The 26,298-nt window shown below is 48.4% G+C and overlaps 5 protein-coding genes across 10 annotated transcripts in view; 2 read left to right on the forward strand and 3 right to left on the reverse strand.

The window, feature by feature from the left end:
* LOC116816556 (uncharacterized) overlaps positions 1 to 26,298 on the reverse strand; it is a 568,924-nt gene that overhangs the window by 256,391 nt on the left and 286,235 nt on the right. Inside the window, 1 exon segment of the mRNA XM_075070356.1 lies at positions 1,998 to 2,124. Coding sequence (XP_074926457.1) covers positions 1,998 to 2,124 — 127 coding nt within the window.
* LOC116836048 (uncharacterized) overlaps positions 1 to 26,298 on the forward strand; it is a 616,551-nt gene that overhangs the window by 163,806 nt on the left and 426,447 nt on the right. The window lies entirely within an intron of this gene.
* LOC116818371 (uncharacterized) overlaps positions 1 to 26,298 on the reverse strand; it is a 316,403-nt gene that overhangs the window by 79,405 nt on the left and 210,700 nt on the right. Inside the window, exons 1-4 of one of the 4 annotated variants that reach the window (XM_075070382.1) lie at positions 23,676 to 23,849; positions 17,677 to 17,759; positions 15,001 to 15,127; positions 11,526 to 11,642 (exon numbers count right to left, since the gene is read on the reverse strand). In XM_075070382.1, coding sequence (XP_074926483.1) covers positions 11,526 to 11,642; positions 15,001 to 15,127; positions 17,677 to 17,700 — 268 coding nt within the window. In that variant the 5' untranslated portion in view covers positions 17,701 to 17,759; positions 23,676 to 23,849. Of the gene's footprint in view, positions 1 to 11,525; positions 11,643 to 15,000; positions 15,128 to 17,676; positions 17,760 to 23,647; positions 23,850 to 26,298 lie in introns of those variants that run through there. The other 3 variants (XM_075070383.1, XM_075070384.1, XM_075070381.1) reach the window with 3 other exon arrangements.
* LOC142047422 (uncharacterized) overlaps positions 1 to 26,298 on the forward strand; it is a 423,729-nt gene that overhangs the window by 42,454 nt on the left and 354,977 nt on the right. The gene's annotated exons all lie outside the window — the stretch shown is intronic.
* The window catches only part of LOC142047430 (uncharacterized), a 259,927-nt gene continuing 242,118 nt past the window's right edge, over positions 8,490 to 26,298 (reverse strand). For both annotated transcript variants that reach the window (XM_075070420.1, XM_075070419.1), the window contains exon 3: positions 8,490 to 11,157. In XM_075070420.1, the coding sequence (XP_074926521.1) occupies positions 10,454 to 11,110 (657 nt within the window). In that variant the 5' untranslated portion in view covers positions 11,111 to 11,157 and the 3' untranslated portion in view covers positions 8,490 to 10,453. The remainder of the gene's footprint in view (positions 11,158 to 26,298) is intronic.

Below are 26,298 nucleotides of genomic sequence, written 5' to 3' on the forward strand. Positions count from 1 at the left end.
AAGTCCTCCTCTCTACACCATCATCTCATCCACGCATTGAGACTCTGAACCTCTGCCTCCATACCTGGCCCTGTGCATGGAACTGGAAGCATTTCTGAGAATGCCACCATAGAGGTCCCGGATTTCAGTCTCTTTCCTAGCAGACTAAATTTGGCCTCCAGGACGTCTCACCTACCTTCCTTATGTCATTGGTGCCTACATGTACCATGACCACCGGCTCCTCCCCAGCACTATACATAAACCTAGCTAGATACGTCGAGAAATCAGCAACCTATTCATCAGGCAGGCAAATCATCATACGGTTCTCCCGGTCACCACAAACCCAGCTATCCTTGTTTCTAATGATCGAATCTCCCATTACTAACTGCTGCCTTTTCTTAATGACTGCAGCTCCCTCCCCGGAGAGGTAACCTCAGTACAAGAGGTGACCCCAACACCATCTGGAAGGAAGGTCACAATTATGGGAAGCTTTCCCTCTGCTCCCATTGACTGCTCTCCTGTCCTGGGCCTTTCATCCTCCTCAACAGCGCAGTGGCTGTCTGACCGGAGGTGGGAGAAATCTACAAGTGTCCCAGAAAGCCTCTTCAACATACCTCCCTTTTAGCGTCTTCAGTTCCAGCACCCTGGCCTCCATGTCTCTGAGGGCCAGGAGCTCCTTGCACTGAATGCACACATAAGCCACCCACCCATAGGGCAGGTAATCATACATGCTACATTGAGAGCAATAAACAGGACAGCCCCCACTCTGCTGCTGGGCTTCTGCCTGCACTGTCTCTTACAGCTACCTAGGTTAACAATAGGGTTGTGTTTCAATCAAGAAGTTTGTATTATAGCTTAAATGTTTTAAAGAATGGCAGGAGTATCTCACCCCCTTCCCACTCCCCTTCGAAACTGCCCATTAGCAGCCCTGTTTGCAAAGCTTCCTGGTCGCTTGCTCACTGCTTTACAAAGCACTCCCCTATCACATACCACCCCACCCCCTGCTGTGAGCCACCCAGGGTAGGGGGCTGGGAGCACCCCCAGGACCCCAGCCCTGACTCCTGCACCTCCCCACGCATCCTCACCCCCACCCTGAGCACCAAACATGGGAGCTCCTGCACACACACCCCCACATTGCCATCTGCATCCCTCGCACAAAATGGGAGCTGCCCCAAGTAAGCACTCCACAGCCCAACCTCCTGCCTCAGCCCTAAGCCCCCTCCCACACCCGTTCCCATCCTGGCCAGACCCTGCACTCCAAGCTTTTTAATTTTTTTTTTTAATAAAGGGCTCTTATCCAAAGCGCTTTACAATAGTTAGCGAACAGTACAAACAATATTTGGAAAGATCATTAAGTGGTGCACTCAGACGATCAGCGATTTTCAAGTGGTCTTTGGAAAACTCAGTTAGACAGCAGAAACAATCAAGATACCTCAATTTATTCTCATTTACTTCCTATTACTTATAGGAGGAGGAAGAAGATAAAAAAGAATGAAAAATGGAGGTGGGAGGGAAATGAGAGAATGTTCTTTTTCTTGCCTGTGTCCCAAGGAGGGACCCCTAAAATGGAGCTGAGCACAGGGCCCCACTAACGCTAAATCCGCCACTCAGCTTCCTTCTCTGGATAACCCCAGCCAGCATTCAAGGACGCACGGACTGTCTGTGTGATAAGTAACCCTGGACCAGCAGCCTGCTCGTTACACCCCAAGCATAATTGGGGTCTGGATGGAGAAGGCTCAGGGTTTGAGCGGTCAGGGGTAGGAAGCTTCTGCTGGTTATGCCGCACCTAACCCTCAGTTTTCCTTGAGCAAACAGGAGATATTTGACACTGTGCGATACAGCTCCTCTGCTCTGTTCCCAAAGTGTTCTGCAGCAGGGGAGGGTCTCTGGCAGCGTGCGTGTCACTGGCATATTGGGGTGATGCTGAAACAGGGCAGAGTAGAGGTGGCATTGGGGGCTGGCGTGAACCATGTCTCTTCTTTTCCCCTTCCAAGAACTGAGGGAACAGGAACCCTTACCCAGCGAGGTCACATTCTCATAGTTCTCCTGCATGACATCCCTGTAGAGGGCTCTCTGAGTGGGGTCCAGCAGAGCCCACTCTTCCCTGGTGAAATACACAGCCACCTCCTCGAAGGTCACCGGCCCCTGAAAGAGCGAGAGTCCAACACTCAGTACCTGCTGCCCCACTCACAGCCCCCCTATACATGGGGGACAAGAGCCAAACAGAAGCTCTGGGTGGATTGCAGTCAGAGTCCCACCCCCACCCTGCTCAGAGCATCCAGGAAACACCAGGGGGAAGGGACGAAGAGAGAGCCCCTCCTCTCTCCCAGCAGAGCCATCACACACCTACTAGCCACAGACTGATTCAGGAGATGGAGCCCCTAGCAGGGTCCAGGGACAGCTCCCTGGTAGGAAGCCCAACACCTTCCCCATTCTGAAGGGCTGGATGTGAAGGGAGGGGAGTCTCCCCTCAGGCTCACTGATGGGTGCCCCCTTCATATCTCGCAGCAGCCTCTGGTTAGTCAGGTTCGGCTCCAGCACTATGAGTCTGGTCAATTTTCCCAGACCCACGTAGGTGGGTTATTTTCTGTTCAACAAATTAGAGCATTTCCACCTACGACCTCCTGGGTCTGTTCCTTGTATCTAGGCCACTTATTAAACAACTCCCAGCAGGTTTGTCACATTCTGTCCTCCTCCCTTTCTCCACCCTGTGCATTTCCTGCCCTGCTCCAACCTCCAAACCAGACTGTGCAAATCTTCCCATCTCTGCTATATTTGCTGTCCTTCTCCCTCCAGCAGGAGCCCACCAGTAACCCCCCCCACAATAATCCCTACTTGAACTAGCTCCTTTACAGCCACTTCTCTATCCTGTCCCATAGGACGCTGGGAGGAGCTGGAGCGAAACTTGGATGTCATTCTGCAGCCTGTGTGGTTGAGAAGGATAGTTGTGGAGGTTTCAGAACAGGCTTAAGTTAATTTCACATCACAATTTCCCCGTCTCTTTCCTTGCAGACAGACATCCTAGATTCTGCCATGCTGAGAAAATGCTTACTCTCTTTATTACAGCATAGACCTGGCCCTTCTTGACAGGCTAAGCCCACAGACACATTTTAAACTTCCCTTCTGCCTCCCCACATCCTGTAACTAAGTCTTTGAACACAAGGCTAGAAAAAAGCAGAACCAAAGGAGTCACTGTGGGGGATTCCCTCAGACACTGACCCCACGGCAGCCACACCCCAGCAGGGGGAATTTGGAGTCAGGAACTGGCTTTTCCTCTGTCTGAGTCTCATCTTTTCCACAGGAAAGTGACTCTATCCAGGCTGCAGTAAAACATCTGTCTGGGCAGATTAGAGATCTGGAAATCTCTCTCAAAACTCTTCTCTCCCACGGCCTCTTACAGTCTCTGTTTCTCCTTCTATCTTCTTTTCCCTGTCCCCTCTCCCTGCCCGTCTGGTAGGGAAGTTCCATTCCTGGGTTGTTGTCTCCTCGCATGGCTAGATTTGCTCCTGACCATTGTTAATGGGAGGAGAAATGTGCGGGGGAGGGGACTGTTTGTGTGGAGTCATTTTAATGCCAGATCTCAGCATTTCCCCTTGGTTTCTTTCAATTACTTGGAGTCTCTGTCTCAGAATTTAGTATTAACATGGCTGCAGTTTTCAAGAGGGGAGAAAAGCAAAATCTATGATTTCATCTCAGGCTACGTCTTCACTACTCGCCGTATTGGCGGGTAGCAATCGATTGCTCAGGGATCGATATATCGCATCTCATCTAGACGCGATATATCAACCCCGAAACACGCTTATATCGATTCTGGAACTTCACCAAGCCAAGCAGAGTTGCGGAATCGACAGGGGCAGCCGCGGACATCGATCCCGCGCCGTGAGGATGGTGAGTAATTCGATCTTAGATACTTTGACTTCTGCTACGTTATTCACGTAGCTGAAGTTGTGTATCTGAGATCCATTTTCCCCTGTAGTGTAGACCAGCCCTCAGAGTGTTTGATAAGTGAATAGAAAGTTATCGCAGTGACCGGGGAATGCTGGGCAGTGCTTGGAGCTAGGAATCTGGCACAAGCTGATTAGAGATAAGGAGCATGGTTAGTAGCAGTCCACAGAACCCCCAGCCAGCCCCCAGTACCCAAAGCCTAGATTGCAAAGTTAGGGTCCCACCAGATATTTCCTGTGCCCAGCCCCCAGAGTTCCTGGCCAGGGACCCCAAGTACCCCTAGGAGCACCACTGGTCAGAGAACCAAACTTTCATTGCCAAGTTGGGAATCTCAAATGGTTTCCCCCACCGAAAGCTCCCAACAGCCAAGGACCTCCCCCCACTGGGAAGTCAGTCCCTCACTGCCTGCCTAGGGCCCCTGCTTGCCCTCCTGCAAGATCTGCCATGCCATTTGCCTGGGACTCCCTCTTCCTCCTAGCGGAGCTCCCTGATGCTTTTCCGTGGGACTCCTCACTCTGCTTGCCCAGCATCCCCTGACCTAGTGCTGGGGATCTCACCCCCCTACAGCTCTGTGCACTGGGCATGTCAACAATCCCAGGTCTTTGTGGGGGAAGTCCAGACAGAGCCCCTGCCACAGCACCAGGCACCCTCTACCGCCTGTCCCGCCTCCCCAAGAGACACCAACCCCTGCTGTTCCCCAGCCTACAGGCCCCCAACGATACCCAGCTCCAGAACCCATTGCCTCAGGGCTAGAAACATCAGAACCACTCCTCCAAAGCCCAAACCTCCAGAACCCACCAACCTGACTAGGGTACCCCTGCCCAGCCATCCAAACACCTCCCCCTACTGCAATGTCCCTTCAACTCCAGCTGCCGTCTCGCCACACAGATACCCCCCCCCCCAACAGTGTTACCTCACAGTGCCTGATAAGTGGATAGAAAGTTCTCACCACCCCCTGCTGGCCAGTCACACAGGCAGAGGAACCCCTGGGGGGTGCTTCTTGAACAGGAGAATGGAAGGCCTGGAGGACAAGAAAGGTAAGAAATGTCCATGCCCTGTCACTAGCAAATAATGGCCACCATGGATCCCCCCCAGAAGTGGCTGCATCTTAGCTCTGTGGGAAGCAACTTTTCATGGAGAGCATTTGTCATGGGGTTTGGGATACTTCTGGATCCATGCTGCACTCAGAGAGACCTCCTCATCCCGTGCCAGCTGCAGAAAAGAAAACAGGAGAGTTGGCTGGATGCTTATCAGTTGGGAACCAGTGATCCCACCAGAGGGAGGCCTCTGACTTTGGTGTGTATTAAATATGTGGCTGGTCTCTTTCATTAGCAAAGATTTTAATGGGTGGGGGATAAATGATTCTCAAAGGAGAGGGGAAAGATGATCATGGGTAAATTAACTGCCTTCAACCTACAGGATGATGACTGACTCAGAGCAACAGAGTCCCTCCAAGGAAGGAGAAATTGCTGGGATTTAGAAACACGGGGAACAGACCCAGACCTGACAGCATTTTTAACTGACATTAAAAGACATACAAAGAGGAAAACCTGAGATTTGAGATAATGGTCAGAAATGAAAGCAAAAAGGTTGGAAATTGGAGGCATTTTGTATCTTTTTTTCCCATGTTATAGAGAGAAAGTGGAAAATTGGAGGGATTTTATGTCAGTTGTTATGAGGTAAAAAATCTGAGTGTTTTTCACATCAGTGTTTGATAAATTAATAAAGAGAAAATGGGTAACATTTGCAAGCATTTTATATCCATGTTTAAGAATCTGAGAAAAGGTGTAAATCTGAGCTTTTTCTTTGTATTTTATAATTAGAGAGACAGTCTGTGAGAGTTGCAGAGAATACATGTCACAAGCTAAGCAATGAGAGAAAAACATGAGAAACCCACCAAGATCTGAAGGGGGTTTAGATTGCTGTTAAATAGCTCGAGGGAAAAGGGGGACTGTTGGACTGGATTTTATGTGACTATCCAATACATAGACAGAAAGTGATGAGTCCCCCCTGCCCCCTGCTGCCACCATTCACGTGGGCAGCAGGGAGCCCTTTGAGGAGCTAATTTAAAAGGACAAGGGAGGGGGAGCTGGAAGGTCCCTGGGTGAGGGAAGGGGGCAGCAGTGGGGGATGGACAGATGAGGGAAACTGGTGTCTGGGGGCAACTGTGTTGGTAGTTAGGGGGCAGTAACTGGGATTGGGCACCGGGGTCTGGGCAGTCCCCATGGGGGAACACGTGCTGCTCCCTTCCTGCCCTGGCAGAGAACAGGCATTTCCTCCCATCCCCACTCCCGGGCAGCCATGTTCTGGGGGAAGACCCAGGGCAACAATTTCCCACTGAGACAAGGACAAATCGCTGCAGATAAAATGGGTGGGAAAATGCCCCTCTATCGGAGAGATTTTAAATGGACATTTGAGAATCATGGAGAGACCAGGCGGAAATCATGGGAGATGGGAGAGCTGATCATGGGGGGGGAGAGGGGAATCGCCCCAGATTTTTATAGCTTCTGTGAGACACTGAGTGAGAAAAGGGGCAGAACTAGAGAGAATTTGTACTGGGGGTGAGAGGTAAGCGGCATAAACAGGGGAAGAATCCAATTAACTCCCCTCTCCGCAACTCCCCCATCCCCGGGAATTTCCTGGCTGCCCAGAGACTGTTCAACCCTCACCTCCCCGTGTCCCACTGACCTCCCCCCCCAACTCCAGCTTCTCCTCCCCCAGCCCAACACCCTCCTCCCCACAGGGACCCGCCACCAGACCCCGGGCTCCGCCCTCCCCCCCCCGGCCCCGGGCTCCACTCCCATCCGAGCGTGCTGGGGCTGATCCTGCTGCAGCTCCACTGGGACCGAGGCAGCTCCAAGGCTTCTCCCAGGTTCCCCAGGGCAGTCACTTTCCCGCCCTCTCCTGGGGCAGGCGGGAAATGTCTGTGCAGCCTGGACATGGCGGGGGGCCGGGGGAGAAGAGCAGGTGATCCCCGAGGAGTGGGGAGAGAAAGGGGGGGGGCTGAGATCCCCTCAGATTTACTGCTTCCCCCTCCCATGGGGATCCCCCTCCTCTCCCATCCTGCCCCCTTTCTCCCTAGAGAGCAACGAGCAACACCCAGGGTGACCCCCCCCTTCCCTCAAATCCCTGTTCCCCTCCCCTGATTGTGCCCCATTTTCTCTCCCTTTAACCAATGGCCAGTTCAAATCTCAGGTTTGGGGTGTTTCCCCCCATTTCCACCTGTAGTGATTTGTCCTTGTGCCGGGGACTTGAACCCAGACGGCGAGGTTCATTATCTGACTGCGAGAGAGACAGGCAAGACCAGCAAGGTCCAATCAAAAGCTTTTTATTGACAAATGCACGCATCAATAGAGAGCAGCTTGTCTCCAGAGAGAACCAGCTTCAGCTTTACATGTGAATTAAACTGGGGGCAGACACGGCTCCATCCAAACAAATGAAGGAAGGAAGTCAAAGAGCAAAGCTGGCCCTGGGGAGCTGCTGCAGTCCCATCACCACACCTGGAAGGGAGACGAAGGAAAACTCCCTGAAGTGCAGGGAGCAGCCCCGAGAAAAGGATGTTTGTCAGTGAGATCAATAGCAATAAATGTGAAATGACGGAGTGCTTTCTCCTCTGTGCTGACAGGTTTGAATCATGTTACTTCACTGTGAGATAAAGCTTTAAAATATCCTGGTCTAATTTCAGGATGGGTCAGTCTATCTGGCCTGCAAGATGAGGGTCTTTTACCCTTACTTTTAAGTGTATGGTAGTCATTCCTTCTTATCCTATCTACCACACCTCTCCTGAGGTCTCTGGGCAAATCAGGTGTGAACCACTCCTGTGACACAGACTATCCCAATCCAGCTGAACTGAGGCAGACTTTGGGCCAATCTCCACTTACCCTGGAGATTTCTCAAAGTATCTGTTACTGTGAACCACGTGTAGTGTGGATGTGTGAACCCCAAAGATATCAAACATGAAAGAAAGACAAGGCCAGTTCTGAGGAGATTTCCAGAGCCAGGCCTGAGGGTTAAACAGCTGTGCTCAAAAGGAAAAGGGGCCTCAGCCCCTATAAAAACAACTGGTTGCAAAAACAAAACAAAAGTTAAATACATAATAGAAAAAAAATGTAAAAAAAACCAACCCAGAAAAGCTCCCATCACACATCCATCACCATTTCGGATTTTTTACATCTCCTGCCTGGTGTGACATCTTTGCTTTGCAAACAAGAGACCTGGAGAACTCTGTGGCTGTTACCCTCCAACTGGGTAAAAGCTTATACATCTTCTCTCCAGTAATTTTCCTCCTAATAGAAGACTTACTTTAAAATGTACCAAAATAAATCCTATTTGAAATAGAAATAACTACAGTCTATCCTGGGTCTCTATTCTCGTGTTTCTCTCACCTATTCCCCCACTCTAATTCCTTTGGAGTGAGGGTTTAATTTCAGGATTAGTCACCATTTCCTAGATAGTAGGAGGGGGCAAGGAGAGAACTAGAAGAAAACCTGAATTATATTGTAACACAGAATCAGCCTCTTATGTTACACTAGTTAACTTCATGTTTAATTTCATTGTTGCTGGTAACAACTTATCAAAGATTCCAAAATATAAACCGATAGCGCAGTTCTCTCTTAATTCCCATTTCCTCCCAGTCAGCTTTGTGTGAAGTCACATTCTACAATAACCTAGGAGCCTTCCACTTCTGTGAGTTCATTTCTCCCTGGGGCTTTGCCCATGAATGTGGGTGGAAGGGGTCTCACGCTATGTGAGACGGCTGCATTATGAGAAAAACCATCTGTGCTCCATTTTCACACTTTCTAGTCTTTCAAAGTAGCAGGAGGTGGAGAAGTGATACAAATCCATAAGACTCAAGAGCAAAACTAAGAGACCAAACCACAGCCTCTGGACTCAGCATTCATGTATCCTGCAGTCTGAACTTGAAATCTGATGCATTCCCCCATTGGTTACCATCATTTGCCCAGCATGGAAGTGCTTCTTGTCCAGCAAGATTGTGACCCACAGGCATGGAAGGGCTCTGAAGGAATCAGCTGTTTCTCTCTGTGCTTCATGAAACTTTGGATCCAAATGGTAAAGGACAATTGTTCACAATTTAATCATGGCGTCTTTTAGGAGTGTGACCAATGCCATTTAACTAGGGTGCAGGGTTCTAAAAAAAGTTTACCTGGGCCACAGGTCACCATAGCTTCCATGTTGGGGGTAAAAATCAACCATTAGTATCTGCAATTTCTACCTAAGTTCTTGTCAAATCTTTGACCTTCCTTGGAGTAGTTTTACACTTCTCTGGTGTAGAATTCTTCACCAACCACACAACAGATCAGTAGCGATAGTGAGGTATCGGATGACATGCATGTGACAAAGTGGGTATTCACCCACGAAAGCTCATGCTCCAATACGTCTGTTGGTCTATAAGGTGCCACAGGACTCTCTGTTGCTTTTACCAAATATCATGTAGGTATGTTTCTGCAACTATATCACATTCAACACAGATTTCATTTTCTACACATTTGCAGCATCTCCCAGGGCTGAGCTGAACAGAAACGTCACTTCCATTTTTCTCATCCCTACCTCACTAGGGATTGCATTTCCCAAATAATAGACAACATGCCCCTGATTAGGAAGGAGATATCTTCAGGAGGACCTCCTGCAGAGCCTGGACCAGAACTGCTTTGGGAGCCCAATGCATGGGTATTTTACTTAGTTCCAAGTCATTTACTAGGGAATCCTGTTCCCAGACCTTTAGAAAAAATACTGACCTAACCAATTGAACAACAGGGGGACTGGGATGGTGATGAGAAATAAAGGAATCCCTCTGACTTACCCTATCTCCTTCTGTTGTTACAGAAATGACATTTTTCCCTATCTCTGCCCTGTTCCTGCTCTTTGTTATAGGTCAATATATTTTCAGTGAGGAAAACGATAATAAAAATATCTGCTCCCCAGCACAACCTGAAGCAACATCAGAGCAACTGGGAATGAAACAATTGGTTCTTAAAGGGGGAACTTGATGACTAACAATTGGTTTGAAATGGGGGAACAGTATAACCGTGATGCTCAGGGTTTGTTTAGACTAGGAGAAGTGATGGAGTTTAGGTCAGGTCAAGGGGAAAGCTAATGCCAACCACTGCACCTGGGCTGCATCTGCACTACAATTATAATTGTCTTTTTACACCAAGATCACTAACTTGAGCAGCCAACGCCATGTACAGTCCTAGTGGATGGAAGGCACAGGTAGTTTTTGCCTCAGTGTAGCTTGTTGGATTCAAACCTCTCTCCCCGCCACCTGGAGCTGATGAACATTCCTGGCTGGAGGGACACACATTCCTATGACTCAAAAGGAAAGGAGTTGATAGAAAAGATCACAGGACTGACCCCAAAGAAGGGTGAGCTGCAAAAGGGAGAAGCAGGCAACAGATCTGGTGGAGCTGAGACACCACGGTGAAGATAGTGATTTTTGCAGCATGTGGAAATTAGCAAATGTGATTTTAAACAAAAACAAACAAAAAAAAAACAACAACTTTGGCCAGCCCTAGTCCAGGGATTTATAACAGTTCACTCTCATGTGGATTTTGTGATGTCTAATAAAGTTTGAGCTGTGATTGAAGCTTTTCCCACACTCAGGGCACGTGTAGGGCGTCTCTCCTGTGTGGATTCTCCTGTGTGCGCTCAGGACAGAGCTCTGATTGAAGCTTTTCCCACACTCAGAGCACGTGTAGGGCGTCTCCCCTGTGTGGATTCTCTCATGTCTGATAAGGTGAGAGCTCCGATTGAAGCTTTTCCCGCACTCAGCGCATGTGAAGGGCAGCGCCCCTGTGTGGATTCTCTGATGTCTGCTAAGGTCTGAGCGCTGAATGAAGCTTTTCCCACACTCAGTGCATGTGAAGGGCAGCTCCCCAGTGTGGATTCTCTGGTGTCTGATAAGATGTGAGCGCCGATTGAAGCTTTTCCCGCATTCGTGGCACATGGAGCGAGTCTCTTCCAAGTTGATTCTGCTGCGTGGAATAAGGTCTGAGTGGCTACTGCACTTTTCCTCTGGCCTGTGCTGAGTCTCACAGGCTTTTGTGTTTTCTGGGAGTGCACAACTCCTGGAAACATTCCCTTTGGATCTTCCTGATAACATCCAATGTGGTTCTACTTGCTCAGCATCTTCCTGCTGGGGTTTCTCCTCCTCATTCTCACTCACCATCCCATAGCCGGATGGGAGACAGAGAGAATCCAGACATAGATCAATCCCTGAGCCTGAGAAAAAGGAAATGTCAAAGAGAGGAATGAAAAAAGGGATGAACAAACCAAAAAAGATGTGGGAGAGATCAAACCTATCAGGTGCTGATTTTCCCCAAACCCTTCCACAGAGAAGAGAGGAAGGGATCAGTTCTGGGTCCTCATTGCACCATAACTCTCAGGGGAAAGTGAGATCAGGGAGGGACCTGCTGCCAGTTGTCAGTCGGAATAGGAGGGAAGCCATGAGTGACATCTGCCATAATGTTTCCACATCTGAGGGAACAATCCTGAACTTGAAGAGCTCATAGGCTCTTTGCAGGGCATCCAAAATGTTTCCTGCATTCCTAAGCAGTTGTTGAATTGTTTAACCAATTCCTCACCTGCGAAGGCAGCTCTCAGAAGCACTTCTTTCTCAGTGCTCTGGAGGCCTGGGACCCATGGTTCTTCCCCTCGTTCCAGCTGTGAGATCACATCAGGTTTGGAAATAGGAAACCCTACTGCAGGCAAAGAAAACAAGGAAGGTCAGTGGAATTTGTGGGATACATGTCACAAAGAATAGTCCATGGTTTAACCCCATCTCATTTTTAGGCAGTAACAACTGTAGCCCTCAGGATTAATCTGCTTGCCTGCATAAATATCTCTCTTCTTATAAGTACTATATTGTGATAGGTTTATTAATTCATATGAAAAATAAGTTTGGCTGTAATGCAAGAAATCTACAAGCCACAAACCTGCATTTTAAGCTAAAGCAAAGTTGTGCCCTTTTACCCTGAAAAGCAAATGTTTTTCCTATACCCAAATAAAGTGCCTACGCTTAGCTCTAAGACCCTTTACCTAGACCAACAGACAATGAAGAACGGCAAAGGGGATTTTTCAAAGTTGTACTCACAGACTTAACAAGTACCCCACAAGTGCGCAGATACCTGCCATCCATACGCTCATACATACTAGCCTATGGAGTAAGCGTACCCTAACATCTCTATGGGGGAAGAGTGAAATTTGGGCATAAGAGGAAAGATTTCCGCATTTATTTCTATAAAAAGAGGTAACCAACCTCACTATGGTACCCCACCCTCACCTCGACCTCCTCCTTCTTCACTACACTTCACCATCTTCAACTCTGTATTCATGCTATCCACCTACGACAGCTATTAGCCAGTAACAGGCCGCACTTCTTTTCTTTTCAAACTTTAAGTTCAAAAGGGACTCGGCTAAGCTTGGTCTCTCAAAACTTTATTTTAGTTTGTGTATTAGATTATTTAGTTGAACTAAAAAGTAAATTCCAAAGTAGCTTTGACAGCTCTTTGCATTAGTTTCCTTTGCAAGAGCTGTGAAACCGGAACCGCCGGAGGCGAGGCCAACGCCAGTTTATCAAAACAGGGTGTGAATAGTAACCAAAGTTTGCAGCACATAATATTGTATTATCACTTGTAACTCTGTAACTCTAACTGTTTTACAATTTACTTACTGTTTCATTGCTTTTACTAAAAAGTCTTTATGACTAGATGTGTCTCAGTGTGAGCTTCCTGTCATACCCCCAAAGTTCCCTTCATCAATTCTGTGGAACCTGATTCAAAACACAAACTTTTATCTTCTGATCAAACAAATTGGCGAGCCTAAACTCATATTAATCATAATACTTACTCATTTATATTAATTAATTAAAATTAATTACAAAACAAATTAAATTAAGCTGATAAATCAAATTAACATTACTAACACACCCCAAATAAGGCTACACATCCCCGGGCCATCTTCCTTGGCTCAAAGTGGCAGGAGAGTTATCATCATAATAAATCATATTCATTACCTTAGTGCCTAAGGGCCAACTAACAGTGGGTCCCCATTGTGCTAGGCAAAGTGCAAACAGAGAACAGTAGATGGCCGATGCTCTGAAGAATTTACAATCTAAATCAGAAGCAGACAACCTGCGGCACACGAGCTGATTTTCAGTGGCACTCACACTGCCTGGGTCCTGGCCCCTGGTCCGGGGGGTGGGGGGACTCTGCATTTTAATTTAATTTTAAATTAAGCTTCTTAAACATTTTAAAAACCTTATTTACTTTACATACAATAGTTTACTTCTATATTATAGACTTATAGAAAGAGACCTAAAAACGTTAAATGTGTTACTGGCACGTGGAACCTTAAATTAGAGTGAATAAATGAAGACTCGGCACAGCACTTCTGAAAGGTTGCCGACCCCGATCTAAATAGACAAGACAGCCAAAGAATGGGGGAAGGGGCAGAACCCATTGTTAGAATAGAGATATTCGCGTCTGCCTGTAAAGACTATAGTTTAAGAACTTAGGTGTATTTTTATCACTTTGTCTTTATACCCCTGTAAATAGCTAAGAATCAAAATCACGGTCTCCCTGTGTATGGGCCTTCTCTCACTAGGATAGGCTGAGGCCTTGTTCTTACGCTAAGGCCTTTGGCTAAGCAGCAGGAGCAGCTATAAGCTGGGAAGCGAAGGGTCACATCCCCACATCCCAAACCAGTCACACTGAAATAAGGTGCTATTGGGCTGTTAGGAAGTCAATCCTGTCCTGATAGTGCCCATCACCACCAGATAAAGAAACAGATCTTAAGATGGTTAAAGAAAACTTAGTTTGACAGCAGCCTGTCTGGCAAGAAATCACTTCTCAATGGTTGTGGCTGTGAAACCACTCATTTCTGTATTGTTTTATCTTTAATGGCACCACTTTTACTTTGTTAATCAGTCTGGTTCTCTAATTGTTTCTGTCTGCTGCATAATTAATTTCTAGGTATAGTTAATTAGGGAGTGGAATATGCTTGCTTGGAAATAACCCATAAACATTGCATTATCTGTGCTTCAGACTTCTGGCCTTCTGCTGCTTGCTGTCTGCGTGACAAGAACCAGAGGGAGAGAGGGTGAAGGGAAAACCTCTAACAAATGGACATGACCTGATAACCAAGAGTAAGGCTTTAAGGAAGGTTTTAATACACTTTGGAACGGACAGGGATTCCCATGAGGACTGAGAGGGAGCGATGGTAAACACACATTTAGATCCTTTTCTTTTTTTATCTTTCCCCATAAGGCTTAACCTGTACACTGTCATGGATCCATAGGATCTCTGCAATGCCCTGGCTTTTAAACAGTCCTGGGAGGTGCCCCTTGAGTGCACTAGCCCCCCAAGGGATCCGCACCTTCCACAAGGACAGGCCACTTAGCTTCAACACCTGAGACTGAGCCACTTCCTCAGTGCCCTTCCTCCACACTCCTCTCCACTTCTTCCCATTACTCTCAGCCATCACCACCTCTCAGCACCTTGGGATATTCTTGTGTTCCCTCTTCACCTCTCACTACCTTGTCCCTCCCTGCTGCTTCTTCGCTCTAACCCTGCATACACCTTCCCCATGTCCTGGCACCCCAGAATTATCTATTCCCCCCTTCTCCGCCCCTCCCACAGCTTTGTTCTCCCTTCACCGGTGCAGTCCTGAATGGAAACATTACACGCTCTCCTATCGAAAGAGGAGCTCATCTGACTGTCACACAAGCCACGCATGAGTCATACACCTATTTACTCAATTTAGAATTCTATACGTGGCATATTTTCCTCTTAAAATGAGGAAAAGGCATGAAAGCTACAGTTATTAATGTAGTTATTAATGTATCCCATAAGGACACATTAAATGCAATTTTAAAATGCCTGATGGCAACAAAAAGGCATATGTCCAAAAATGACACTAGTGGATGGGAGATAAGGCAAAAAAGGGGGGGCAAGGAAACTTGTCAAAACTTGTATGACAAATAAAGGTATAAAGTTATTAATACTCAGGTTCTTTAGAGACCCCACAGCTTCTAATAACCCAGGGAACAGGACTCCTTACCCAGCGAGGTCACCGTCTCATAGTTCTCCTGCATGACATCCCCGTAGAGGGCTCTCTGAGTGGGGTCCAGCAGAGCCCCCTCTTCCCTGGTGAAATACACAGCCACCTCCTCAAAGGTCACTGGCCCCTGAAAGAGCGAGAGTCCAACACTCAGTACCTGCTGCCCCACTCACAACCCCACTAGTTATGGAACAGCAGTACCAGGTAAATGGAAGCTCCGGGAGGCACATGTTAACAGAGTCCCACCCCACCTTGCTTAGAGTAGCCAGGAGGCATCAGAGGGTGGAAAGAGATAACCTTTGTGTCTCCCAGCTGATAGACGGAGGCAGGGTCATTACATTTATCACATACCTACTAGACAGGGCTTGATATAAGAGATGGGGCTGTCTCTGGACCCTACTGGTGGCTCCCTCGTAGGAACCCCAACACTCTCCAAATAAAATATATGGAAGAAAGGGGAAGTCAATAGTAAAGAATAGAAGTTAGAAAGTCAGAATTGTAGAAAATTGGCAAGGCAAGCTATCAGAAATCAATGATCAATTAATGAAAATAAGAAGGAAGTTTTTAAAAAGTACATTAAGTACAAAATTAATCCCTAACAATGGTAGTGGTAAATTACTAGATGGAAATGGCAGAATTATCAAAATAATGCAGAAGAGGTAAAAAAGTGTTCAATTTCACTCCTGGATTTGGAGAAAAACAGATGATGTAAGTCATATAAGACGTTGACGACGACACTCTTTCCATCCCAACAATAACTCACGAGGATGTTGAACAGCAGCTATTACAGTAAGACATGTTTAAATAAGCAGGTCCAGATAACTTGTATCCAAGAGTTTTGAAAGACCTGGAGGAGGAGTGTGGAGGACTGTTAATGTTGATTTTAATTAGGACTTGGAACACTGGGGAAATTCCAGAAGACTGGAATCAAGCTAATGCGGTGCCAATATTTAAAAACAGATGACCCAGCTAATTACAAGAGTGTTAGTCTGATACTGGGCAAGATAATGGAGCAGCGAATATGGACTTAATAAAGAATTAAAGGAGGTTAATATAATTAGTACCTATTAACAAAGATTCAGAGACAATAGATCCAATCAGAGTAACTGGATATCCTTATTGGATGAGATCAAAAGTTTGGTTGCAACTAATAGTATTGATGAAATATACCTAAACTTCTGTAAGGCATATGATTTGGTTCAGCACAACATTTTGACTAGAAAACTAGAAAGATACAAAATAAATACAGCATACATTCAATAGATTAAAAATTATGATTGTAAATGGGGAATCATGGTCGAGTAGATTCCTTTCAAGGGGGTTCCCACAAGGATTGGTTCTTAGCTCATCACTGATAAAATTTCCAGTTGGCACAAAGATTGGAGGTGGTGGTAACTAATGAAGTGTCAGTAGCTTCAGGTTTCAGCACTGGGAGTCTGGGAAGTTTTCCCAGCCCTGGCTAGAGGGTTATTTCCTGTTCCACTCCCAACTCCTGTGCCTTGAAATTAGGCCCTGACACTACATCAGTATAGTGGTATGATTATAAAATGATTAGGACATAATTACGTGCAAGGACATTTTGTGCAAGATGCGTCATGTTCAGTGTCATTAGAAAAGTTATGATCCGCTGAATATGATTGTCCTATGTGTGTGCATGTATCATGTTCGTCCCTGAAGTTATGGATATTGACTATGTATCTGTATTTCAAATGTGCTTACTCTGGGTAACACCCACGATGAGCCTTTCAGGTACAACAAAGAAGCCAGACAGTGTTGATGGCTCATCAACAAAGACAATGGAGCGTGGAAGAGCTTAGCTTTCCTGTGAATGTTTCAGCCAGCCTATGAGTCATGGCTACTATGACTCAGCAGGCCATGCTAGGGCATGTGACCAGACCATATGACACTAAACTCCATTTTGGTACCTGTATTTTTCCACAAACTGGACTGGGAACTGAGTTTGGAACCAAGGGTTCCTGCCATATGGAAAAGCTACATCAGGTGGGGTGTGACGTCATCTCTTGGCCTCATTCCCCACACAAGAGAACTCCTGGAAACACCTGAGGAACAAAGACTGAACTGGGGGATGTGCTGGTCCCAGGGTAAAGTGATTTCTAGCTTGTGTATGGAAACTTGGTGGACTACTTCTATCATCAGTCAGGGTGAGAAATTGCTAATTCAAATTCTAGCCAGATAGTATGTTACGCTTAGTTTGAGTTTTTGGTTACTTGTTAAGTAATCTGCTTTGATCTGTTTGCTATCACTTATCGCTTGGAAATTGGCTGTTGTCTTCTCTCTCTCCTTGAGTGGCTTAGGTAACGCACTCAGGTAGCTTAGTAGGATGCATGGCGCCACCTGCTGTCATGCTGGGTGATAACAGGGCCTGAAGAGGCTGGCTCAATCTCCAGCAAAGCAGTGTGAGAAGGGTCAGCCCAGCTTGAGGGTTAGAGGGCACAGTGGTTCCCAGAAGCCCCCAAGACTGCACCCTGGGGTGACAACCCATCACACCCTAGAGTACACAAGCCTCAGCAGGTTTGTCACATCCTTTCCCCTCTCATTCCACACCCTAGCTAGTTCCTGGCTCCCACCACCTCTAGCAGCTCCCACCCTCCTATGCATTTACTGCTCCTCTCCCTCCAAGCAGAACTCACCACTAGCTCTCTGATAATCCCTTACCTGAGCCAGCTCCATTGCAGCCATTTCCTTCCCCCTGGGAGGAGGGGATGATTTGAGGCGAAATGTGGACGTTATTCTGTAGCCTACCAGGGTGAGAAGCGCAATGTGAGAGAATTCAGACAGGTTTTCTGTCCTTTCCACATGTCAGTTCCCCACAGGATTTTTCCCTGGTAATGGATTATTCCAGTACAGGCCTAGCCCCCTCCCACCAGGGTGTAACCCTCTTAGACATAGTGAAACCCTCCCAGTAACAGAGTCTCTGTGTTACACATATCAAGTTTGCGGGTGATACCAAGATGGGATGGATTACAAGTGCTTTGGAGGATAGAATTAAAATTCAAAATGATCTGTACAAACTGGAGAAATGGTCTGAAGTAAATAGGATGAAATTCAATAAGGACAAATCCAAAGTACTCCACTTAGGAAGGAACAATCAGTTGCACACATACAAGACAGGAAATGACTGCCCAGGAAGGAGCACTGCGGAGATGGATCTAGGAGTCACAGTGGATCACAAGCTAAATATGAGTCAACAGCGTTACACTGTTGCAAAAAAAGCAAGTATAATTCTGAGGGTATGGCTACACTTGAAATTTCAAAGCGCTGCCGCGGCAAAGTGAGTGTGTGGTTGGAGCGCCAGCGCTGGGAGAGAGCTCCCCCAGTGCTGCACGTAAACCACATCCTCTACGGGTGTAGCGTGCAGCGCTGGGAGCCGCGCTTCCAGCGCTGCTGCCCTGATTACACTGAGGCTTTACAGTGCTGTATCTTGCAGCGCTCAGGGGGCTGTTTTTTCACACCCCTGATCGCGAAAGTTGCAGCGCTGTAAAGTGCCAGTGTAGCCATATCCTGAGATGTATTAGCAGCAGTATTGTAAGCAAGACACGAGAAGAAATTCTTCCGCTCTACTCTGCACTGATTAGGTCTCAACTGAAGTAGTGTGTCCAGTTCTGGGCCCCACATTTCAGGAAAGATGTGGAAAAATTAGAAAAAGTCCAGAGAAGGGCAACAAAAATGATTAAAGTTCTAGAAAACATGACCTATGAGGGAAGACTGAAAAAATTGGGTTTGTTTAGTCTGGAGAAGATATGATCAACTTTCAAGTACATAAAAGTTCGTTTCAAGGAGGAAGGAGAAACATTGTTCTTCTTAACCTCTGAGGACAGGACAAGAAGCAATGGGCTTAAATTGCAGCAAGGAACGTTTAGGTTGGACATTAGGAAAAACTCCCTGTCAGGGTGGTTAAGCACTGGAATAAATTGCCTAGCGAGGTTGTGGAATCTCCATCGTTGCGGACTTTTCAGAGCAGGCTGGACAAACACCTCTCAGGGATAGTGTAGATCAGGGGTGGTCAACATGTGGCTCTTTAGAATTTAATATGTGGCTCCTTGTAGAGGCACCAACTCCGGAGTTGGGCTACAGGCACCAACTTTCCAGTGTGCTGGGTGTGCTCACTACTCAGCTACAGGCCCTGCCCCCAGTCCACCCCTTCCCTGAGCCTGCAGTGCCCTCGCTCCATTCCCCCCCCCACCCCAAGTGTCTTGCATTGCATGAACAGCTGATCAGGAGGAGTGAGGAGGGGGTGTTGATTAGTGTGGCTTCCCATGGGTGGGAGGCGGTGGGAACAGGTGGTGATGGGGGGCTGCTGACATATTACTGTGAATCTTTGACAATGAACATTGGTAAATTCTGGCTCCTTCTCAGGTTCAGGTTGGCCACTCCTGGTCTAGATAATACTTCGTCCTGCCTTGAGTGCAAGGGACTCTACTAGCTACCTCTCGAGGTCCCTTCCAGTTCTGCGGTTCTAAGAACCAAAGGCCAGAGACGAGCAGAATCAAAGGCGTCACTCTGGAGATTCTCCCTGTCATTGTCCCCAAGGCAGCTCTCTCAGGTTAACTGAGCTGTTTGATGCTCCAGCCTTTATACAGTCTCTCCTGGGAGTGCCCCTTTTGGGAAGCATGACCCTGGGGGCCCTGAGACTGGGCCTTCTTGCCGCAGCACATCTTCTTTCTGTGGTTCCCCAATGAGTCCAAATGAGTAGATACTCCTCATACAGACTGTGAACATAAGAATGTGTTTAGTGTTTGGACTTTATTGAATGCTTGTGAGTTGCTGCCTGGGTTAATATCTGACTAGCTGCATTGTGAGCCTCTGTGGCTCTGTAAATCACCAGACAGGAGGGAGACTTTACCTAGGTGAAGTGCTGATTGGCAACCGAATGCATTACACCCTGCCTGGCAGGAAAGGTCCATCAACACCAGAGAAACTATTATGGGATGTTAAAGAAGACAGAAGACTGTTGTTGTGCTCTTGACTTCCCATTAGCTGAGTTTCCAGTTCAGAGCACACGGCAGGAAGGGAATGAGAAACCACATACAGAAGGAACTGATTATCTGTATGCTGCTTGGACTCTGGGGGACAAAGTTTCTAGGCATAAGCACGAGATCCCCAGCTGATTAGCCAGGGTTAGTCCTAAAGAATATGTAGAGCTTGCTTATTATAGAAGCTTCTATTACCTTTGAAATTTAAGACTAACTCATCTGCATCTGCTTTAACCTGCTTTAACTTTGTAAACAACTAATTTCCTTTTAAATAAATCTCAGTACAGATTATTACAGGACTGGCTACAAGTGTTGTCTTTGTTGTGAGATCTAAGATTCAATTGACCTAAGGAAGTGACTGGCAGTAATCTGAACACTGCTGTGATTTGTGGTGTAAGGCAGTGGTTCTCAACCAAGAGTCTGGGGCCCCCTGGGAGGCCATGAGCAGCTTTCAGGGGGGCCGCTAAGCAAGGCCAGCATTAGACGCTCTGAGGCCTAGGGCAGAAAGCTGAAATCCCACCGCATGGGGCTGAAGCCCAGGGCCCTGAGCCCCACCACCAGGGCTGAAGCCAAAACCTAAGCAATGTAGCTTTGTGGGGGGCCCTGTGGCATGGGGCCGCAAGCAGTTGCCCTGCTTGCTGCCCCCTAACACCAGCCCTGGCTTTTATATGCAGAAAACCAGTTACTGTGGCCCACATGGGCAGTGGAGTTTTTATAGCATGTGGGGGGGAGGGCTCAGAAAGAAAAAGGTTGGGAACCCCTGGTGCAAGGGACCATCTGTCACAAAGGTGAGCTCACCTGTGTGGTGAGATATATGGGATCACCCAAGGGGACTGTCTGTGATTCCATATTAATGCTGTTACAGAGCCTGAAGCGTTTACACTGGATTCTTGGCTGGTGAAATCTCCATACAGACCTCACACCCAATCTGGGGTTTGTGCCCTGCTTTTTAACAGCGTGCCTGAGGCTGGTGCTCGTGCTCTCGAGTCACTGAAGACAGCGTTACAGAGAGAGGGGCTGTGACGTCCCCACGGTCACTAAACAGGTCCGTGACAGAGCCCGGAACAGACCCGGTTAACTCCAGAGCCCCAGCACTCACAGCTTGGAAAGGTCCCCTGAGCACACTGTATTAGGCTGCAGGAAGAGTGTGCAGGGACTGCAGATGAGGACAGCCTGTGAATCCATGGACAAACCACCTCGCTGGGGGTGTGTCCCCTGGGTCAGGAGAAGATGGGATGTTAGATGGGATGGGATCTGAGTTACTGAAGAGAATTCTTTCTTGAGTGCTGCCTGGTGAGTCTTGCCCACATGCTCAGGGTTTAGCTGATCGCCATATTTGGGGTCAGGAAGGAATTTTCCTCCGGGGCAGATTGGCAGAGGCCCTGGAGGTTTTTCGCCTTCCTCTGCAGCGTGGGGCATGGGTCACTTGCTGATTGATTCTCCGCAGCTTGAGGTCTTCAAAACCATAATTTGAAGACTTCAATAAACTCAATATAAGGTTAAGGAGTTTGTTACAGAAGTGGATGGGGTAAGGATTCTGTGGCCTGCTTTGTGGGGCAGGAGGTCAGACAAGATGATCATATTGGTTTTCTGACCTTAAGTCTTGAGTCTAAGAGTGTCCCAGCCCCGTGGGGTTGTGCTCCTGGATCATACCTCCACACTCACTGCTGCCCCTCCCTTACCAACTGCACTGTTCAGGCCGCCAGCCCTAAGCCTCTGTGAGTCACTTCCCCCCGCACCCACCCCGTCAAAACCTCAAAACTGACACTGGTGCACCAGTAAACCAAAATCAGAGTGCACTATGTGAATATCTGTCTAAGCACTAAGGTTTGCAACGATGTGCCTAAAACACCAGTGTGGCAGAGACCCTTCAGTGCAAACAAACAGCAGTAACGGTGGCAACTAGAAATGGGATCATTTTCCAGCTCCATCAACAGATTAGCCTGGGTGACATCGAACACGTCAGTGGTTCTTCCTCCACCAACTTTAGTCTATTTACCCGAGCAGCTGCCCACTCACTGGGGTCTCCTCTCTCTCTCAGAGATTGCTCACCACTAACATCTGTGTAGGTGTCACCAAGAACTTAAAGGAGTTCACTCTGGAACAGTCTACAAGGGGGGCTGTGGAGTCTCTTTCCCTGGAAGTTTTTAAGAACAGGCAGGACAAAGCTCTGTCAGAGATAATCTACATATACTTGGTCCTGCCTCAGCAGAGAGAGCTGGACTTGATGACATCTTGAGGTCCTATCTAGCCCTACATTTCTAGGATGCTATGCAATATAAACACATAAAAACACAACAAACAGAATAAAACCCACCACAACATAATGTCAGGAAATTCAGGAGGGAAAAAAACACAATCTACACTCCACAGCATAAAATGACAAAGGAGAAGAAAGCAACACAATGCAAACTAACACACCCTAGGACAGAAGTACACAATGGAAAATAGCTCAGCTCAAACCAACACAGCACAGGCACCAAACAAGCTGAGGCAAAACAATGCACCATAAAACTTCAACACAACATGGTGCAATCCCAGTTCCAAATGGCACCATGCAAAACAGCTCAGCGTAGAACAGGGCACAGCAAAAAAGAGAATTATTTCAATGTAGGCCTGGAAGGGATCTTGAGAGGTCGTCTACTCCAGCCTCCTGTGCTGAGGCAGGACCAAGTATCCCTAGACATTCCCAGACTGGTCTACCTCTAACCTGGTCTGAAAAACCTCCAGTGAAGGAAATTCGAGCCTCCCTTGCAAGCCAATGCAAGGTAAACACAGACCAAAACAACGCTGTGCACACACACGCTGGGCTTGGGGTTAAGGGGAGAGGCAAGAATTCAAACAATCTGGGTTCAGTTCCAGTTTTGCCCCAAATTCTCCATGCAAACTTGAGCAAATTCCTTCAGCGCTCTGAGCTTCAGCTTCCCCATCTGTAAAATGGAGAGTCACCTCCCACCATTGGCCTATTTAGCCTTTGAGCCTTTTGTGGCAAGGCCTCTCTGTCCCTGTGGGCATGTCTACACTGCAGTCAGACACCGGCGGCTGGCCTGTGCCTGCTGACTTGGGCTCACACGGCTCAGGCTGTGGGGCTGTTTAATTGTGGTGTCCATCTTCCGGCTGGGGCTGCAGCCCAAGGTCTGGCACCCTCCCACCTTGCAGGGTCCTACAGTCTGGCTCCAGCCTGAGCCCAGACACCTGCACTGCAATTAAACAGCCCCTTCGCCTGAGTGCCGTGAGCCTGAGTCAGCTGGCATGGGCCAGCTGGGGGGTTTTTAACAGCAGGGTAGAGATACCCTTGGTGTCTTTTCTGCATCTGTCACAATGGGGACCCTGATCCTGGTCAGTGTCTGTGCAGAGTTCTGCACAACAGGGGGCCGGACCTCAGTTGGGGCTCTGCAAACCCCAGCATTACAGGATCCCGAATTTTGTTTGGGGTCCCTAGAGCATCTGGCAAAATGTGGGGCCAGGATCTCTGTCAGGGTCAGTGCAGTGCCCAGTACAGTGGTGAGGCGTGATCTGGGTCTGGGTCAGTGCAATGCCAGACCCAACTGGGACACAGATTTCAGTTGAGGTCTCTGAAGTGCCCAGCACAATGGATGCAGCAGTTTGGGTGGCAGTCGTGTGCTGCTTGGCACAAGGGGGGCCAATTTTACCTGGCACAACAGTGGGGTCTGATCTCACCTCGGGTCTCTTCAATGCCCGGCAGAACAGGGCCCAGATCTCAATTGGGGTCTCTGCAGCACCTGGCAGAACAGGGCCACGCTCAGTACGATAAGAGCCCCGACCTCAGTCAGACAGCTAGAGAGAAAAGTGGGAAGATTTTCGAGAATTTGATATCAGGATTTCAGAACTGAGGAGAAAATGAAAACGGGGCACAAACCTAAATATTTGCCAATTAGAGCAGACACAGAATCAACCTGTGGGGAAGATTTTGGTCACCCATTCAACAATCAATGAGAAAAGAGGGAAATTGGAGGGATTATACAGGGATAATTAATCAACAACAGGATGGGACACGGATTCTTCCTGCTCTCAACACTCACAGGGCCAGGAGAGAGCCCTGGTAGTCTTTTTCACAGGGGAAAGAGAGCAGGCCTGGAGTCAGAAGGTCGCTGGCTGCGGAGGGGCTGGCAGTGGCTGGAAGTGACTAGCCAAGAAAGGGCTGGGGTGAGCGGGAAGTAGCTGGGACGAGAAATCTGGGACTATGGTCATCCATGGGAACACTTGCTCCTCCCTTCCTCCTGGCTTGCCCACGCCCGTGTACTGTTCCTTGTTGCCTAAGAGAGAGGGGTCGTCCTCCCTAGCCCAGCCCAGAGGTGTAAATCCTGTCTGAGGGCCCCCCAGCCTGTCCCATGTCACTCCTCTTGCCCATGTTCAGAAATCACTCGGGGGAAACCATTTCCTCACTCCACATCAAGACATAATCTCCTCTTGCATTGGTGAAAATGGGGGGATAAGCTCCCCCATAACCTACAGTATTCGATAACTTGTGCCTACTGGCGAAGGGTGAGAAGAAATTATGGGGTATCGATCTGGGGAGTGGGACGTTAGGAACTCTCAGGGTTTGAGGGAAGGGGGTCACTGGGTGTGTCTTCGTTGCTCTTAGGGAGAAATGGGGGGGCAGGATGGGAATAGGAGGAGCCGCCACGAGGCGAGCGGGAGCACGGTAAATTGTCCGAGGGGATATCTTTCTCCTCAGTCCCCAAGAACCCCCCGACCCATTTCCCCCTCTTCTCTTTACCCTTTCCTCAGCTTCACTTCCCCACACCTGATCCCCCCCCCCTCGCACCCGCAGCAATGCCACCCGTAAGATACTACAAACTCTGACTCGCTGGGCTCCTCGGGGTCAACTGTTCCCTTTTCCCCTAGGTCCCCCCTTCACATGTCCGGGGCTGCGACAGACATTTCCCCCCCCTGCCCCTTTCCCAGCCCGTCTCACCCCCAGTCCCCGCCCGGGCCCCATGGGGGTTAACGTCTCACACGGCAAACAAACCCTCTGCTCTGGGGGCCTGCCTCCGCAGCTCCAGGCACCCAGTACAGCGAGTGAAACCGGCTCTCCGCATGCGGGAGTCTCCTCCTCCCGATCTGTTATCTGCGCATTGCCCAGAGTCCCAAACGGCACAACCGCTCTCGCGGACCTCGGGAAGATGGCTCCAACAAGCCCCGTGCGGGAGGCCAGTGAAGCAGTAGTCGCTGCAGCCACCGCGCAGTGTGCAGCTGTGGCTTGTTCTCCTTGCCACCCACGTCACTTTCCCAGTCCAAGAGAGAGTCAGGAACTACGTTCCTCCCAGTCCGGCCCTGGGGCGCTCCGCCCCTCCAGCCCAAGGAAGCGAGGGGTCAGCAGGTGAAATCGAGCCATGCTCCGGTGCAGTAGCTACCCTTGGGGTCGGGAGAACAGTAAAGCGCTGCTGCTGCCGGCGCCCATCTGTTGACCGGGCCGCCCGCTTGGGATGGGGGGGGAGCCCGGGGCCGAGGGGTGGTGGGCTGGGGAGGAGTAGAGCCGAGGAAATTCTGGGTGGGGGGGGGGGAAGGTCAGTGGGACGCACGGGGGTGACTTTCCTGCGCCAGGAATCCCCAGATACCGGGCGGAGGGAATGGCGGGGGGGGGGGAAGGGGAGTTAATTGGATGCCTGTCCGGTTTGTGCGCACTTGCCTCTCACTCCCTCGTACAAATTCTCCTCTAGTTCTGCCCCCTTTTTCCTCTCTGGGTCTCCCAACAGCACGGCTATAAAATTCGCAGGGATCCCCCGCCCCTCCCAATCCAGTCGATGACACCCTCCAATGATGCCAGCTCTGCTTCGTCTCCCCCCATCCATCCCGCTCCCGGCCTCTCCCAGATTCCCATTTTTCCCAACCATTCAGTTCAGTTTGGGTGAAACTGTTTCTCTGGCAGATCTCAAGAGGTTCAATTAAAATACCCTAACATTTGCCCCACTTTCTCTCAGTTGTCTATTTGCTAATACATGAATTGCCCTGAGATTTTTTCCTTTAGCCCCACTCTTTTTTCCCCTAATATGATAAATACAAAGGAAAATCTCAGATTACATCCCTCTCTCTACAGTTCTGAACTATAGATATAAAGTTCGCAATGTGCCATTTCCTCTCTATTCGTTAACAAATATTGATGGTGAACGAACTAGATTTTACCTCATCATATAAACTGTATATAAAACCCTTCGATTTCCAACCTTCTCTTCTAATTTGCAAAAATGGACCAAAATCTCAGATGTTCACCTTTCTTTTCATGTTCTATGTGTTCTTCAAATTCAATTAAAAATCCTTTCATGTGGTGGGCTGTTCCCCA

This window comes from Chelonoidis abingdonii, chromosome 11, assembly GCF_003597395.2.
Source record: "Chelonoidis abingdonii isolate Lonesome George chromosome 11, CheloAbing_2.0, whole genome shotgun sequence".
Lineage (NCBI taxonomy): Eukaryota > Metazoa > Chordata > Testudines > Testudinidae > Chelonoidis > Chelonoidis abingdonii.